Here is a 15,846-nt window from a genome sequence, read left to right as displayed (position 1 = left end):
GGCAGCGTGATGTCATGTAACGGAGACGAGTGACTTCACCAGCAGAGTTTTTTCTGGCTCAACACTATTGGGGCACGTGAGGTCCTTCTCATGGGCCACACAGATTTGTAGCTTATAAAAACAATCACAACAAGCAGCACCATGTTACAATGATGACTGAAAAATATTCCATGTTGGCGATGGACTTGGTGATTGTGAATTATAGCTCTTGTGCAGAAAAAATGTACACCAATTGATGAATTTCATCGTTTCCATATCCGTGTTGACACTATTCAGTTCAAATTTGTGTTAAGATAGGAAAGTGCATTTTCCTTCTTCTCTGTTTTGTTTGTTCTATGTAGATTTTTAGATAGAACTAATATTTCTAAGGATATTTAGAAGTCTGAGACAAGGAAGAATCTTAGAAAGGGAGGGAAAAGGGAAATGAATAGTATATTGGGTTAATGAGGTGAGCTCATTGTAGATCTTAGTGACAGATGGAAGCAGCATATCGGAAATCTCTTCCTGTATAAGTCGAAGGATAGAAGTCCTGGGGAGAACAATGACGGTGAAATTGCGGTCGAGGAAGTTGAAAGGATGGTTAATAAACTGCACTGTCCTAAAGAAGCATGAATAGATGAATTTATACCTGAAATGTTAAAATATGAATGGTATGGGGGCACAGATTTTCATCTGGCCTTATAGAATAATAATATTAACATGGAATGTGAGTAAGGTACCTTCTGATTGGACAAAAGCAGTAATTGCACCTTACTATAAGCAAGAAAACAGGAAAGATTGAAACAACTATTGAGGAATAATATTCAGGAAACTCGGTCATCAAAAATTACCAGTGTTTTGCCCCAGTGCGGCATGGGCTCATCACTTGGATACTGCACCTTCCCATGACACTGTCTGGTAGCGACACCACTGCAAGCTATACATGTGATAAGCACAATGCAGTGCCGACGTACTAGGGAAGAATTGCACCTCCACTTGCTATAAACTTGATGTAAACAAACGACAGGTCTGTGCACGATAACAATACATATTGTAATCACCGACTTCAAATTATTAGTAGGGAAGCCCGACTTCAAATTATAGAATGTCTGCGAGCAAGATGCCATTCCTACAACTTCAAATTACCGAGGGGACCAAATAACATTGATTTTTTTTCAATTTATCAAGTATTTTTCAAGGGACAAGGAGAAAACTTCAAATTATCGAGCGATTCAAATTAACAAGTGTCAAATTATCGAGAGTCGACTGTACTTGATAAGAGAAGGGAACATAGTACATAAAACCTTGCACAAGAGATAAGTAATACTAGGATCATTAAAGCTGTAGATGGTAACTGTACATTATGTAAATTCCATACTGCATTAGACATTAAATACATTTCCAAACATGAAAGTCTAGGCTCCTACTTGGAAAAGAAATTAACCAGGTTTGACTGTTTGAAGTTTTTACTGTTTTCTTGAAGTATAAACCTCTCCATTTCCCACATTGCCTTCCATGTATTCTGAGGCACTCTGACTGAACCTTCCATAAACCACCTCAGTTTTTCAAGGCAGATGCTTGCCTCACTGCAAGATGGTCTTGGGGGATTCTCTTCCTCCACCTCTTCTCTTCAGTCTCCTCATCTCCTGCCTGAATTTTCTTGCAGATCTCGTAGATTTCCTTGCAGATCTCATGGATGGTCTGCTCCTCGCAAATGATTACCATTATCATCTAATGGCAGTGCAGTAGTTGAAACAACTGTATTTTCTCGCATAATTAACGCCCTTGCTTAATTTACGCATCCCAATATTTTTAAGTGCGAAGTGGAGAAAGAGAAATGTTCATATATTTGAAGCACCCACCCCTTCGAACATCCATCACGCAGCTCCGGATGCATTTTGAAATAAAGATGTCAACTACTCGAGTAGCAGCCTTCCTATCGCGAAATTGGGCATTCCAAATGCTGGGCAACGTGCTGTTATCAGTCGATAGGAAAATACCACTGCTCTAATTCAGTGAGAGAATCAGCGCAGAAGCAACTAGTGACGTTCTACTCCAGTCGCCCGGGTGTGGTTAACAAGCCTCCTCCACTCCTTTCTGTCCTTCCACTTTTCCTGCTCCACTACTTCCGCCACATCCATCCACCTTCTTCTCGGTGTTCCCTTAACTTCCCTTTCCAATTCCCTTCTTGCTACCCATTCTTCTTCCATGTCGAAACCAACTCAGTCTTGCTTTCTTTATCTTCTGTACTAACGGTTCTATATTTAGCTCTTCTCTGATTTTAATATTTTTAATTCTATCTCTTCCTGTCTTTTTAACCAATGTTCTTAAAAATTTCATTTCTACTTCTTGGATTTTACTATCTTATCTCTTATTAGTTACGAGCGTTTCTAGTCCGTATGTTACAATTGGTATGAAATACCGTTTATGTAATATTAATTTTGTTCTCTTGGGTACTTTGTGATCCCATGAAAGCTCTCTGACTTGATGATAAAATGTTGTACCTTTACTTAGCCTGTTATTAATTTCAGGGTTGATTTCATTACTTCCGTTAACAATGCTACCCAGATATGCAAACCATTCTCCGGCTATGTTCCCTTGGCTTCTCTTTTTCTTTTTTCCACCGTGCCTACATTTTTCTTTTTTACTAATCACCATTCCGAGACCCTTGTGTAGGAAATGACACATAAATTCATCAGCTGCTGCCTTGCAGTGAGGTAGGGGACTGCCAAAGGCTAAGGGAGAATACCCCTGACAGAAAATCCCCAGCAGTGTTAGGGTTAGCAAGTCAACTGAAGGGTTATATCGATTGCTTTCAACTACAAAACGAGCCTTGGAACGCAAAGAAAATACCGGATAGACACGTCTTCTCAAACATCTGCAACGTATGATGACCGTAAGGCTGATGTTCAAGTACGATGTTCTGAGAAGAAGCCCAAAAGAAAGAGTCCTAAACACAGAATTGGAACATTAAATATCCTGACCCTGACTGGCAGAAGCGAGGAGCTGATAGATATGATGGAAAGGAGGAACCTCTGTATTCTTGGCCTGAGTGAGGCAAAGTGGAAGGGAAGAGGAACAAAAAAGCTAAGAAAAGGATACAAACTACATTGGAATGGAAATAAAACAGAAGCCAAAAATGGTGTAGGTTTTATATTAAGAGAGGACATTGATGTCATCAGTGAGGAATTATTAAGTTGAACATCTCTCTTATCAAGAGTGTGCTGACAGTAGTCCAGGTGTATGCCCCACAGACTGGCTGTAACGAAGAGGAAAAAGAACAATTCCGAACTGATTTAGAAGAAGCTATAGAAAGAGAGGAAAATATCATAATAATGGGAGATCTAAATGCTCAAATTGGATCAGACAGGCGTGGATATGAAAATGTACTAGGTCCACATGGTTATGGAGACAGGAACCCAGAAAGAGAAAGTCTTCTAGATCTATGTGTAAGGAATGGCTTGAGAATAAACAACAGTTGGTTTCAGAAGCAGCTAAGTCATAAACTAACAAGATACAGTTGGAATGGAGATACTAAAACTCTGATAGATTATTTTATATCTGACAATGAAGCAGGAAAGACCATATGTGATGTCAGAGTTATACCAAGTGAAAGCCTGGACAGTGACCACAGACTTCTCCTCGCAACAATAAAGCACATTGAAATCTATAGACCTCAGAAATACAGGAAACCAAAAATTAAGACATGGGAGCTAAAGAAGACAGAGAAACAAGTTGAATACACAAAAAAAGTGACCAATAAATTACCATCAGATGCATTACAAGAAGGCAACATCGAGTGGACTAGATTCAAAGAAAGCATTGTCGGAGCTGCATTAGAAGTTTGTAGTAAAACTAATAGCAAAATGAAGGGAAAAGAAACTCCTTGGTGGAACGATCGGGTGAAGATTGCTGTGAAAGTGAAAAATGAAACAAGGAAAGCCAGAGACAAAGAAATGCAAAAAGGAAGTCAAAGGAACGAATCTAGAGTAAACGAACTGCAGCAGAAATACAGAGATCAGAAGTTACAAGTAAAGAAAATTGTGGCCGAAGAAAAACAGAAAGCTTGGACTGATTTCACAGATAAACTAGAGCAAGACAGCAAAGCTAATTCTAAACTACTTTACCGAACAATACAAAATATAAGAAGAGACAATGAATACATAACAGCAATAGAGGAACCAGATGGTAACATAGTTAGGGAGGAGACAGAAATAAGGAAGATCATGAAATCCTATTTTGATAATTTATACAACTGTACTGGGAAAGACTCCAATGATGTAACCACGCAGGTCAGTTTAAGCTGCAATGATGAGCCTGACCAAGAGAGTCCGCCAACATGGAAGTAGAGACGGCCCTTAACAGTATGCCCAAAGAAAGATCTACAGGATTTGATGAAGTCAGTGCAGATATGATCAAAGCAACTGGTGCAATAGCAATACAGTGGCTTCATAGAGTAATTAATGCAATATGGAAGGATGGGAAAGTCCCAGATGATTGGAAAAAGGGAATAATAATACCTCTCTTCAAAAAAGGAAGCCGGAAGAAATGTAGCAATTATAGAGGGATCACTTTATTGTCTCATGGTTTGAAAATATTTGAGAAAATACTTTAAAAAAGGCTAAGGAAAATAATAGAACCACAACTACAGGAAGAACAATATGGATTCAGAGAACACCGATCAACTACCGATCTCATATTTGCACTTAGAATACTGTTAGAAAAGCATTGGGAAAAGGACAAAGACTTAACACTAGTGTTTTTGGATCTCGAAAAGCATTTGATAGTGTTCCAAGGAAGACTATATGGGAATGTTTAAGAAAGGGCTTATCCAGAAAGTTAAAATGCTTTACAAAGACTGCTGCAGTTGCGTACAGATAGGAAACAGTAATTCTGATTGGTTCCAAACCACTAAAGGAGTGCAACAAGGCAGTACCCTATCACCATTACTTTTTATCACTGTCATGGATGAAGTCATGAAAGAAATTAAGCAGAAGAACAATATGGACATCAATGCATTTGCATTTGCAGATGATGTAGTAATTTGGGGAAATACAGAGAAGGAAGTCCAAGAGAGGCTGAACACCTGGAATGAACATTTGAAAGCACACGGATTAACAATAAATAAATCGAAAACTGTTAGTATGTCTGTCAACAGGCAGAAGAAGAAAGGAAAAATAATGCTGGAAGGTACACAACTGGAAACAGTAGACCAATATAAATATCTTGGGTGCATCATTTCAAGTGATAACAGAATACAGCATGAGATTAACAACCGCATTCAAAAATCAGCTCAGTTTTACCATCAAGTTCGGAACCTCCTCTGGAACGAACAAGTTCCCTTAAGATCAAAGCAGATTCTATTCCAATCATACTTTACCCCCATAATAACATATGGCCTAGAAACCTGCACAACAACCCAACAAGTGGACAGCAAACTACAAGATGCAGAAATGAAGTTCCTACGAACTATGGTACAGAAGATAAAAAGGGACAGGGTAAGGAATGAAAGAATAAGGGAGCAAGCTGGTGTGTACCCATCCCTGAATGAAAAAGTGACAAGGGCCCGTTTGAAATGGTTTGGCCATGTCAAACGAATGGACGGTGGAAGGACAGCAAAACAATGGCTACACACAGTCGTGGCCGGAAAACGACCGGTAGGAAGACCTAGGAAGAGGTGGCTGGACCAAGTGAAAGAGGACATAGGAACAAGAGGAATCAGCTGGGATGTCGTCTTGAGAGAAGAGTGGTACATGGACAGACAGAAGTGGAGAGTGCTCGTAAACCACACCCGGGCAACTGGAGTGGAAAACTGATGATGATGATGACTAATCACCATTCCAAACTCTTTCAGATTTTCATTCCAAATATCCAGTCTCTTTTGTACTTCCTTTCCTCCCTTTCTCCAAATCACCACATCATCTGAAAATACCAAAGCATTCGCTTCATCACTACTGATACTCTGTTTTACACGTTTTATGATTTCATCCATCAATATAATAATAATGCTCAAGACCTTTTTCTATATAAAATGTTTCAGAGTCACCACTCCCCACTTGTACACTGCTATTTCTCTCGTGATACGTTTTTATCTTGTTAATTATTTTGGTACATTCCTTCTCTCTTAACTGTAACATAAAATTTTTCCAAATCCTAAAATACGAAGATCATTTCCTTGTTCCTTTCCAGATGGTTTTCCATTATCATTGGCACTGTAAATATCAAGTCGACTGTTGATCTATTTGGTCTAAAGCCATATTGTTCTTCCTCCTACTGTGTTTCTATTATATCCCTCAGTCTTTTGTCTATGACTTTCTCCATTATTTTTAGCCCATGTGATAAAAGGGTTATACCTCTATAATTTTCACATTTCTTCCTATTTCCTTTTTTGAACAGTGGTACAATGCTTCCTTGTTGCCAATCTTCAGGTGTCCTTTCATCCTTCCATATGGCATTGAGGGCTCTCTATAGCCACTGTAGTCCAATGCTTCCTGCTGCCTTAATTGTAACAGCATTGAATTCGTCTTTTCCACTTGCTGTATCTTTGGTCATTGCTTTCACTGCCCTTTCAAATTCCAACCACATTACCGGGTTCTCTTCTTTTTCTCCGTCTATTATTTCCATTTTCTTATCTCCTTCTTCCTCCAAGCAGTCAACCTCATTATAAAGTTTTTCAAAATACTTTGCCATCACTTTCTGAAGACCCTTTTCGTCATGTGCTATGGATCTACCTTCCCTCTCTGATGCCTTGATTTTTTCTTTTTGATTTTATTACTCTGTATAATCGTTTCTGATTTCCTCGACTATCCTGCTCAATTTTGTTGGTAAACTCTCCCCAACGTTTCTCCTTTTCTTCCTTGATACTCCTCTTTACTTGTGGTTTCAATCTTTTGATTCCACTTGTAACCTTTCTCTCTTATTCTCATCCCTCTGATGAGATTTTTTGCTTTTCCTTTTCCTTCTTCACCTTGTTCCTGTCTTTTATTTCTGTTTTTATTTGTCTGTCCACCATCGTATCTCCTTTCCCTTAACCTTTGCTTTTGTTTTCCCGCATACCTCAATTGCTGCTTCCACGAATGTGTCTTAAATTGTCCCACTCTTCTTCTCCACTTCGTATTTCAATACAATTTTAGGGAATTTTACTTGTTTTAATTCCACAATCAATAATCTATGATTAACTTCCATACTTTCACTAGGGATTATCTTCGTATTCATGACTTATCTTTCCCATTCTCGGTCTGTTATTATAAAACCGATTAGTGTTCCATAGTGTCCATCCAAACTATATCGGCTGATCTTATACTCTTCATAAACCATGTGTTCTTTATTATCAGGTTATTTCTGATACAAAAGTTCAACAGTTTCTCTCCATCTTCATTTCTATCCCCATACCCATGTGGGCCCAGAACATTCTCATATCCCATTCTATCAGTTCCCACATGAGCATTCGGATCTCCCATTATCATGATCCCATCTCCAACAATATGAGTTTCCAGTTCATTGAGAAACTCTTCTTTTTCTTCCACACTACATTCTGTCTGTGGAGCATATACCTGTACTATGTTCTTTAGGTCCTTGTTTACATGTATGTGCCTTATTACCTTTCTTTCATTTACATACTCAATTTCAGCTATTGGTTCAACTTTCTGATTCACTACAAATCCCACCATTTCTTTTCTCTTTACTGTTACGCATCCAGTACAAGGTGTACTCCTTTCTTAGTTTCTTCATTCCTTTCCTTTTCCATTTTACTTCACTTAATCCCAGGATGTTGAGTTTTCGTCTCTCCATTAGGTCAATCAATTCATTTTCCTTCCCATTCATCGTAAAAATATTTATTGTTCCAAATCGGGTTTTGTTCTCTGATCTAACACTTGCACGAACATCAGGATTACCATCATACTGTGCAACTGTAGTCGGAGACTTGTCAATTCCATTTCCATTTTTAAACTTCCATCCGAGGCTTGTATTGCAGTTGAAAGCAAGTACAAATTTACTCATCTGCTGACCTGCTAAGCCTAACGCATCTGAGGATTGTCTTTCGGGGTTTACTCCGTCAGCCTTTGAAGATCCCTCTTCTCCACATGGTGAAGAGGGTGAATGAGGCAACCCATCCTCTCTGGGGAAAATCACCCTATCTCTCTTGAGCCGGGTTAATGGTTGTGTATGATGCCACAACAATACGGTACAAACATATTTTACGAGTGTTTCGGGTACAGGACATGCATGTTCTGTGATTTCAAAATTGTTTGTAAAGGCTGGTCTCCACTGATTCACATTTAACACCAACATGTTAAATTTAACATGTTACAATTGACATGTATATTGTGACTGAGTCTTCCAATAGACTTTGCATGTTAACTCAGAATGTTGGGGTTAACACTTTTAACATGTTGGCGTGTTTTCCGCTCCAAGTGGAAAACATGTCGAGACAATTAGTTGTTCGGAGATGTCGCATAGCTTCGGCAACTTCCGTGCTGTTTCCATGCCAATAGATAGCCTAAACGACGCAAACAGCGTGCTTCTCATGAAGTTGGGTTATAGTTGCAACACTCTTCATCACACTTTTTCTTTGCTATAAGCTACAAACACAGTACGCACATGTGTGTAGTTCTCTCTGCACTATACTAAAATTTTTAGTCAGAGATGGAGTGGAGCAAGGAGATTAATCTGACCTTAATCTATATATATATATAAAATAACTTGTCCTGACTGACTGATTCATCATCGCCGAGCCAAAACTACCGGACATAAAGAAATGAAATTTTGAGGATACATTTATATTACAATGTAGGTGCGCGCTACGGGAGGATTTTTGGATATTCTGTCGCTAAGGGGGTGAAATTTTGAAGTGAGTGTATCTATATCTCAAAAATTTAAAAGTTTACAGATCTAAAAATAGGTATATAGAATCTCTTCTAAAAATAAATACGTATTATTTTGTTTTCGGAAAATCCCAATAGGAGGGGTGAAAAGGGTGAAAAACGGGTTGAATGCCTTTAATGAGAATACTTACATCTCAGAAACTGAAGACATTACAGACCTGAAAATTTGGTATTTGGAATCTGCTTTAAAAGTAAAGAAACACGTATTCTCGGAAAATCCAATGAAGTGGGGTGAAAGAATTGAAAAAAATAACTGAATTAATTGTATGACGATACGTGCATCTAATATAAACTAAAGTTGTTACAGGCGTGAAAATTGGTATTTGGATCTGCTTTAAAAACAAACATAAACGCGTTTTGAGAGGTGAGAATCATCTTGGGGGGCGGGAGTGAAAAGGAGTTGAATTCCTTTCACGAGGACACATATCTCAAAAACTGAAGATGCTAGAGTTGTGATAATTGGTATTTAGAAGTACTTTAATAGTACAATAGAAACAATAGAAATAGAAACAGAAACAATTTTTTGCCAGAGAATTCACTTGGGGGGGGGGGGGTGAAAACAGAGTGAATTATTTTCATGGGGATACTTATATCTCAAAACTAAAGGTAACAGATGTGAACATATCTTTAACCATATAGAAACACGCTTTTTTTTTTTTGGGGGGGGGTAAATCAACTTAACGGCGGTGGGGTGAAAAAAGGAGTTAAGACCAATTGATTTTACTGTTCATAATGTACTTATTAGGATCCTCCATGGCTCAGACGGCAGCATGCTGACCTCTCACCGCTAGGTTCCGTGGTTCAAATCCCGGTCACTCGATGTGATGTTTGTGCTGGACAAAGCGGAGGCGGGAAGGATTTTTCTTCGGGTACTCCGGATTTCACTGTCATACTTCATTCCAGCAACAGTCTCCAATATCATTTCATTTGTCATTTATTAATCATTGCCCCAGAAGAGTGTGACAGACTTCGGCAGCCGGCAAAATTCCTATCTTCGCCGCTAGATTTGGGCTTCATTCATTCCATTCCTGACCCGGTCGAATGACTGTAAAGAGGCTGTGGATTTTCAATGTACTTATTCTGATCATAAACCGATCATGTTTAATTTTTCCTGGGTTCATTTTCAAGAGCCACCTTTTCCTTTGAGAACGTTCTTAGATTACATAAAAATAAAAATTTAAACACATTTGAAATAAATGATAGGAACGATATTGACCGTGCAATTCTTCACAAGGTCAATAATGCACGGAAGTATATCATACATATTGCCAGAAACCCGGCGCAATTGCCTACACGCAACAATGGTGCGGGTCACATTGTCAGCAGGTATAATTTACCGCCAAGTAGCGGTCTTGCATCTTGCTGTGGGGTCCAGAACATCAATAATAATAATAATAATAATAATAATAATAATAATAATAATAATAATAATAATAATAATAATAATAATAATGTTCTGGACCGTCGTCAAAATGGCGGACCACGCTGGAAACAGGTCCTGGCCGGGTAATGACTATGAATGCAGTCCGGCCGTGGGTTTAGTACCGCCAAGGCATCCAAGACGACACCACGCAGGATCTCCTCAAGGATTTGATCTATATTTAAAATGCTTATAAGAAAAGGTGGCAAAGATTTAGGGACCCAACTGACCGGATGGAATACCTGGACTTAGCCCGTGAAGAATGAAATAATTGCTTCAAAGAAAGATTGAAAAATGGGAGGAAATTTGCCGTAATCTCTCAGAAGACAATTCAGATCGCGAATTATGGCGGATTCTCTCAGAAAACGACTCGGATCGTGAATTTCGGCGGATTATATATAAAACGTTTCAATTATAAAATTTAGTATAATACCGTAGTGAAGCATGGGCATCTTGCTAGTTAATGATATAATATATGGGATGTCTCATCAAACGAATAGAGATAAAACAAAGAAAGCCGACAGAGTCCAGGAACTCAAAATTATCCATATTTTTTCTGTTTGCATTGAAAAAACTAGCGTCCCTCCGCTCCCAGTACAGTCGAGTATTGCAAAAAGTTCAGAAAAGTTGGGAGTCGTGGGCAGGAGCGGACAAAGTTTTTACTTCAAAGTAGTTTGCTTTTGAAGCAATGAGCAGGATGAGGGGAGGAAATGTGCCTAATAAAACTGCATCTTTGAATCAGAACAAGAATCAGCAGTGGCAATAACAAAGACCAAATCCTCTTCATCTGAGTCCATTGTCCTTGTTTGAAAATACTAGACACCACCTAAATGTATTACCACAAATTGATATGATGAACTACCTGTATATTAACAAAGAAAGTCAAGTTTAACATGTTAAGTAAGTGTAGACACAATGTTAAATGAAACAGTATTTAACATGTTGTTGTTAAATGTTTATCAGTGGAGACCAGCCTTTAGTCCACAGTGAGCAAGTATTCAAGTAATACTGCATCATATAAACTCAGGGTGATCAGTTACGCGGAAACACACGGGCATAGGGCCGCAAGTATTCAGTGTCCAAATGCAACTTGCGCTACCGCGGTAACGGAGATGTGCACTTCTAGAGACCAACAAGTCTCGCAAAGGATTTCGCCGTCTAAAAGGTGGCAAGTTCTGAAAGTAAAGAAGGCTCTGCTTAAATATATGATTTTGTTACGCAATGTTGGATATGCTGTTTCTCACGAAATGCTGTATTTTAAAGGATGAGAAACAGCTGCTGCACATGGAATCCGTGTCTCGGATTTAAGCGTTAGCCGTGGCTGGATGATTAATTTTATGAGGAGAGATGGAGTTTCGACAAAGAGCAATATTATGCCAAAAATTGCTGAATGATTTCAACCAAACAGTAATTGATTATCACCGCTTTGTGACTGAGATTTAAAGTTTAAAATTTCATTATTGTTCCATATTGAATAAAAAAATATACAATATTAAATAGAAGGAAGAATCCACCTTTCAATACTCTGTTATTAAGTTGAACCAAATAGAAGTTACAACCTGTTCATTTGGGACCGGTTTCAACACATTTGAAGTGTCATCATCAGCCAATTAGCAAAGCAGTGCAAAAATTAAGTCATACAGATCTAAAAACACATAATATAATTCCAGTTGATGTTCATAACACAATGATCACAGTCAAAATAGTGGTGTTCTTTTTCTCATCCGCCTGTTGCCATTTCTTGATGGATGCAGTATTTTTGTAGCCGTCTCTTGGCACAGGCCAGAGCAAAGTGTAGCTTCCACCGAAGTCCCAGTCTCATCCATGACTGTGACAATATGGAAGCTGCTGGGGTACGAGTGGTGCTGAGTAATGACATTTGAAGCACAACTAGTGTCTGAGTGTTATGAAAGGGGTTGCTCATAGGATCGGTCGTGCTGCAGTAGCACCTTCTGGTCCAGTGAGGAAAGCAATGGCAAACTACCTCACTCCTCATCTTGCCTAGTACGCCTCATTTGGGCTCTGTCATTGGTTTTTGCAGTTTCCCTATAACTGCATAGCGTTTGGTGGAGCTGTTTGAGGATCCAACTAGCCTCTGGGCTGATGACCTAACAGACACACAGACACATTTACTCATTACTTTGAGATATTTTAGAAGCCTATACAGTCTTGTAATATCGGATCACGAACTCTCAGAAATAACCGTAAGCTTTAAAATTGAAGGGAAGGTTGCTTAGTTGACTAATTCCTACTGTAGTGGATTAGAGCATACCAGGGTATTTTCAGTCTCCTTAACGGTGGTGGTGGTTGTGGTGGTGGTGGTGATTTTTGTTTTAAGAGGAAGTACAACTAGTTAATCATTCTCTCCGAACAAATTAAGTGGAAAAGTGTCTTCTAAATTGCATAATTTCGTTCTCTACTGTAAATGTACATTGTTTTTTGTGTTTCAAGAGGAGAAAGAAAATAACAATTTCTCCCATTTTTTACTTAATATAGTTTCAAATGGTTCACCATTGTATTATCAGTCTACTTCAGATACGGGATATAGATGTCCTAAGTCAGAAGTTCCTTTGCTTTATTGTGTACGTCTGAAAACGAGACATAAGAAATAAGCTTAGCAGATCTTAATACCTGCCTGGACAGAGATATACTGATAATGTTTCCATCAGGATTAAAATCTAGTGAAAAAAGATGTAGTATCAAGTTAAAACATTCAGTATTATAGGCCTAATCTAATTGTAAACTTATAATTTTCATTCTTTATTCTCAGTATGTTCATCTCTAACTCATCCTCATCACTTGAACTGTCCTCAAAAAGGTCACTGTCACCATCCAAATCACTCATTTTGATTACTTTCTTAAATCTCAGAAATGTAGGGTTAACTTGTGGCAAATACTTTAGTTTTCTGATGACTCTTCAGGTGGAGTTATGCAGACTTTATTGCGCATGACTCGAACATGAAAGTTCTAGCTTTGGACCAAGACCCGCTTTCATCACTTCGGAACTGTTCTGAATCAGTTCCGAAATATGTTGGAACAGCAAGCTGGGAGTTCAGAACCAATTCTCGATTATGTTGGAACGCCTGTCGAGTTACTGCACATGAGCAGACAGTTCAGAAACGATTCGGAATAGTGTTGGAACAAACTATATGTGTATCAGCTGGCAAGTATGCTGTTTCCTGCATAGAGTCGGGAAGTGTTTTGTAATAATTGCATAATCACCTCACTAATAATGGACAAGGAAAATCATATCAGTTTGGTTCGAAAACATAATTTTCTCTAGACAAAACCCGTAAGTATTATTGTAACAACAACGTAAGAGACAATGCCTGGAAGGAAATAAGCAAGGGAATGAAAAATCAAACGTCAGAATGTTCAATTTTGTGGTAGATTAGGCCTATACGGTACTTAGCTTATTTTGCAATTATTGTTTACCTTATTTCAGAATTGTATTATCATGTTCGAGTCCATACGATATGTCAGTACGATAATTGACATAGCTGGAATGTACGTATCCTTAAGTGTTTCTTACACAGTATTTATCGTGAACAATTTGATAAGTGGCATTCCCTACGTGTCGTACATGAATTCCAAACAAACAGTAATGCACAAGAAGCTGCACTGTTGTGGACAAATACATTTTACGGTTTTTAATTAATGCTGAAGCCACCTCAATTAATGACTTCACCCTGTCACCGCACACAACTTACAGCATTAAAGTAATATCAAACCATCCATTGCGTGCTTTATGTTTCCCGCGTAGAATCCCGTTCGATTCTATTCCGCTAGATGGAACGGTGGAGTGGAAATTTAGACTAACGGGTTCGATTCGATTCCACAAGGTGAGAGTGAGCATCTGGTGTCCGTGTTGTCATAGCCTGGTGGCCTTGGCAAGCCCGGACAGGCTCCGTGACACTAGAGACCCACAGCAAGCGCGCGAACGGTCTAACACAGGATGCAACCTGTGCAGAGACCATGAGCTGCACTGAGTGGACGTTTTATATCTCAAGGGGCTCTAAAATCTGAACTGTTTAACCAGGAAATATCTTTACAACAGAACACTTTAAACGGAAAAAATATACATAGGGCCTTTATCTTAATGCAACTGATCAAGGTACCAAGAATATCACACTCCTTACGCGGGAAAATTTCTAATGTAGGAACTTCTTAACCAAGTAGCTAGGTAATGAAATAACAGAAAGCTTTTACATCCCTGCCATGAACACACATTAACAACCAATGACTGCAAATGGTATTTTAAAAGGATGACTTGCAAAAATATATGAAGTAAGAAGCTACTCGGGTAGCTGGACCACCAGACACACATTTCCTCTGTTGATGAATAAAACTATTTAAGTAAAGTTCTGTCACTCACTCTTATATTCTATTCAATGTGAAATGTTTTAGTGTTCTCTGTCAACTCAAACTGTCAATGAATAAAAAGAAAAAGTCATAGCTGAAGGACAGAAAGCTTTCCTAAGTTGACAGCACAGATTTTCTTGAGATTGTTCTTGATGAAGGCAAATATAGGATGATTTACAGGAACATAAATACAGCAGAAATTATCTTTGTTTCTACATGCTTCAAAAAAGTATCTTGTCAGTTCTATTTCGGTTTTTGTTGATTTAAGGTCCCCTAAATCAGTATTTAGATTACTGCACATACAAAATATTGTCCCATTTCCTAGAATATCAAACTTCTGCACAATTTATCATTTTGTCCACAGTAAAAGTGGGGAAAATGTCTGCTTTGACAAACCCTTTTCCTATACATAGTTGTAAATCATCACATAAAATGCAGTTTTGCAATATGCAGATTACAATATTAAAGATGCTTTTCTATTTCAAAATCCAATATTCTAAATCAATTTAAGGACACACTATTCCAGAGACTCACGTGTGTGTAATCTCCAATGGGCATTACGCATCACATCACATCAAGCCAACTCCGAGCGGTCAAAGTCATTGTTAGTATGCTTCCTTACTTTTGTTAACAAAGAACAAGCCCAAGTTTAATGTTAGTATAAATAAGACATGCAACAGAAGTAAGAAGAGGTATGGTAAGATTTCCACCCCTAACCTCAGAAGATCTACACATCTGCAACATTCGTAGAGAACGGAAGACCTTGCATGATTACCGACGTCAAGTGCGGCGGCTGTTGAACAGGTGGCAGAGGCGGCAGCGGACCACCGTAATAGGACGTAGGACTCACAGGCGGCGAAGGGTAAGGCCAGTAGAAGATGGGCGGGTACGCCGCATGGAATGTGTGGCGCGGCGTCAGAGGAGGAGCTCCATGGGTCAATGTGGCGGTTGGAATCAACTGAGCAGGCGCTGGAGCAAATGGAGCAAACGCCGTTGCTGGTCCAAATGGCGGAGGAGGCATAATGGTGCCACCTAATGAAATAAAACAATATCAAAATTAGCACTACAACAAACAAAAATATAAGAACTTCACAGTGAAATGCACCCACATAAAGTACTTCTCATCAACTCTAAGCAAGTGCAATTTTCTGTGAGTTGTTCATGCAAGTAACTAATATTGGCACAAACAGAGAGTTCTTA

The 15,846-nt window shown here is 38.7% G+C and overlaps 1 protein-coding gene across 2 annotated transcripts in view; it reads right to left on the bottom strand.

Moving 5' to 3' along the window:
- The window catches only part of fus (fusilli), a 465,574-nt gene that overhangs the window by 24,077 nt on the left and 425,651 nt on the right, over positions 1–15,846 (bottom strand). The window contains exon 12 of one of the 2 annotated variants that reach the window (XM_067149673.2): positions 15,422–15,678. In XM_067149673.2, the coding sequence (XP_067005774.1) occupies positions 15,422–15,678 (257 nt within the window). Of the gene's footprint in view, positions 1–15,363; positions 15,679–15,846 lie in introns of both variants that reach the window. The other variant, XM_067149674.2, reaches the window with a different exon arrangement.

This window comes from Anabrus simplex, chromosome 6 (assembly GCF_040414725.1).
Source record: "Anabrus simplex isolate iqAnaSimp1 chromosome 6, ASM4041472v1, whole genome shotgun sequence".
NCBI classification, from domain to species: domain Eukaryota; kingdom Metazoa; phylum Arthropoda; class Insecta; order Orthoptera; family Tettigoniidae; genus Anabrus; species Anabrus simplex.
This window is presented reverse-complemented; position numbering and strand designations above follow the sequence as displayed.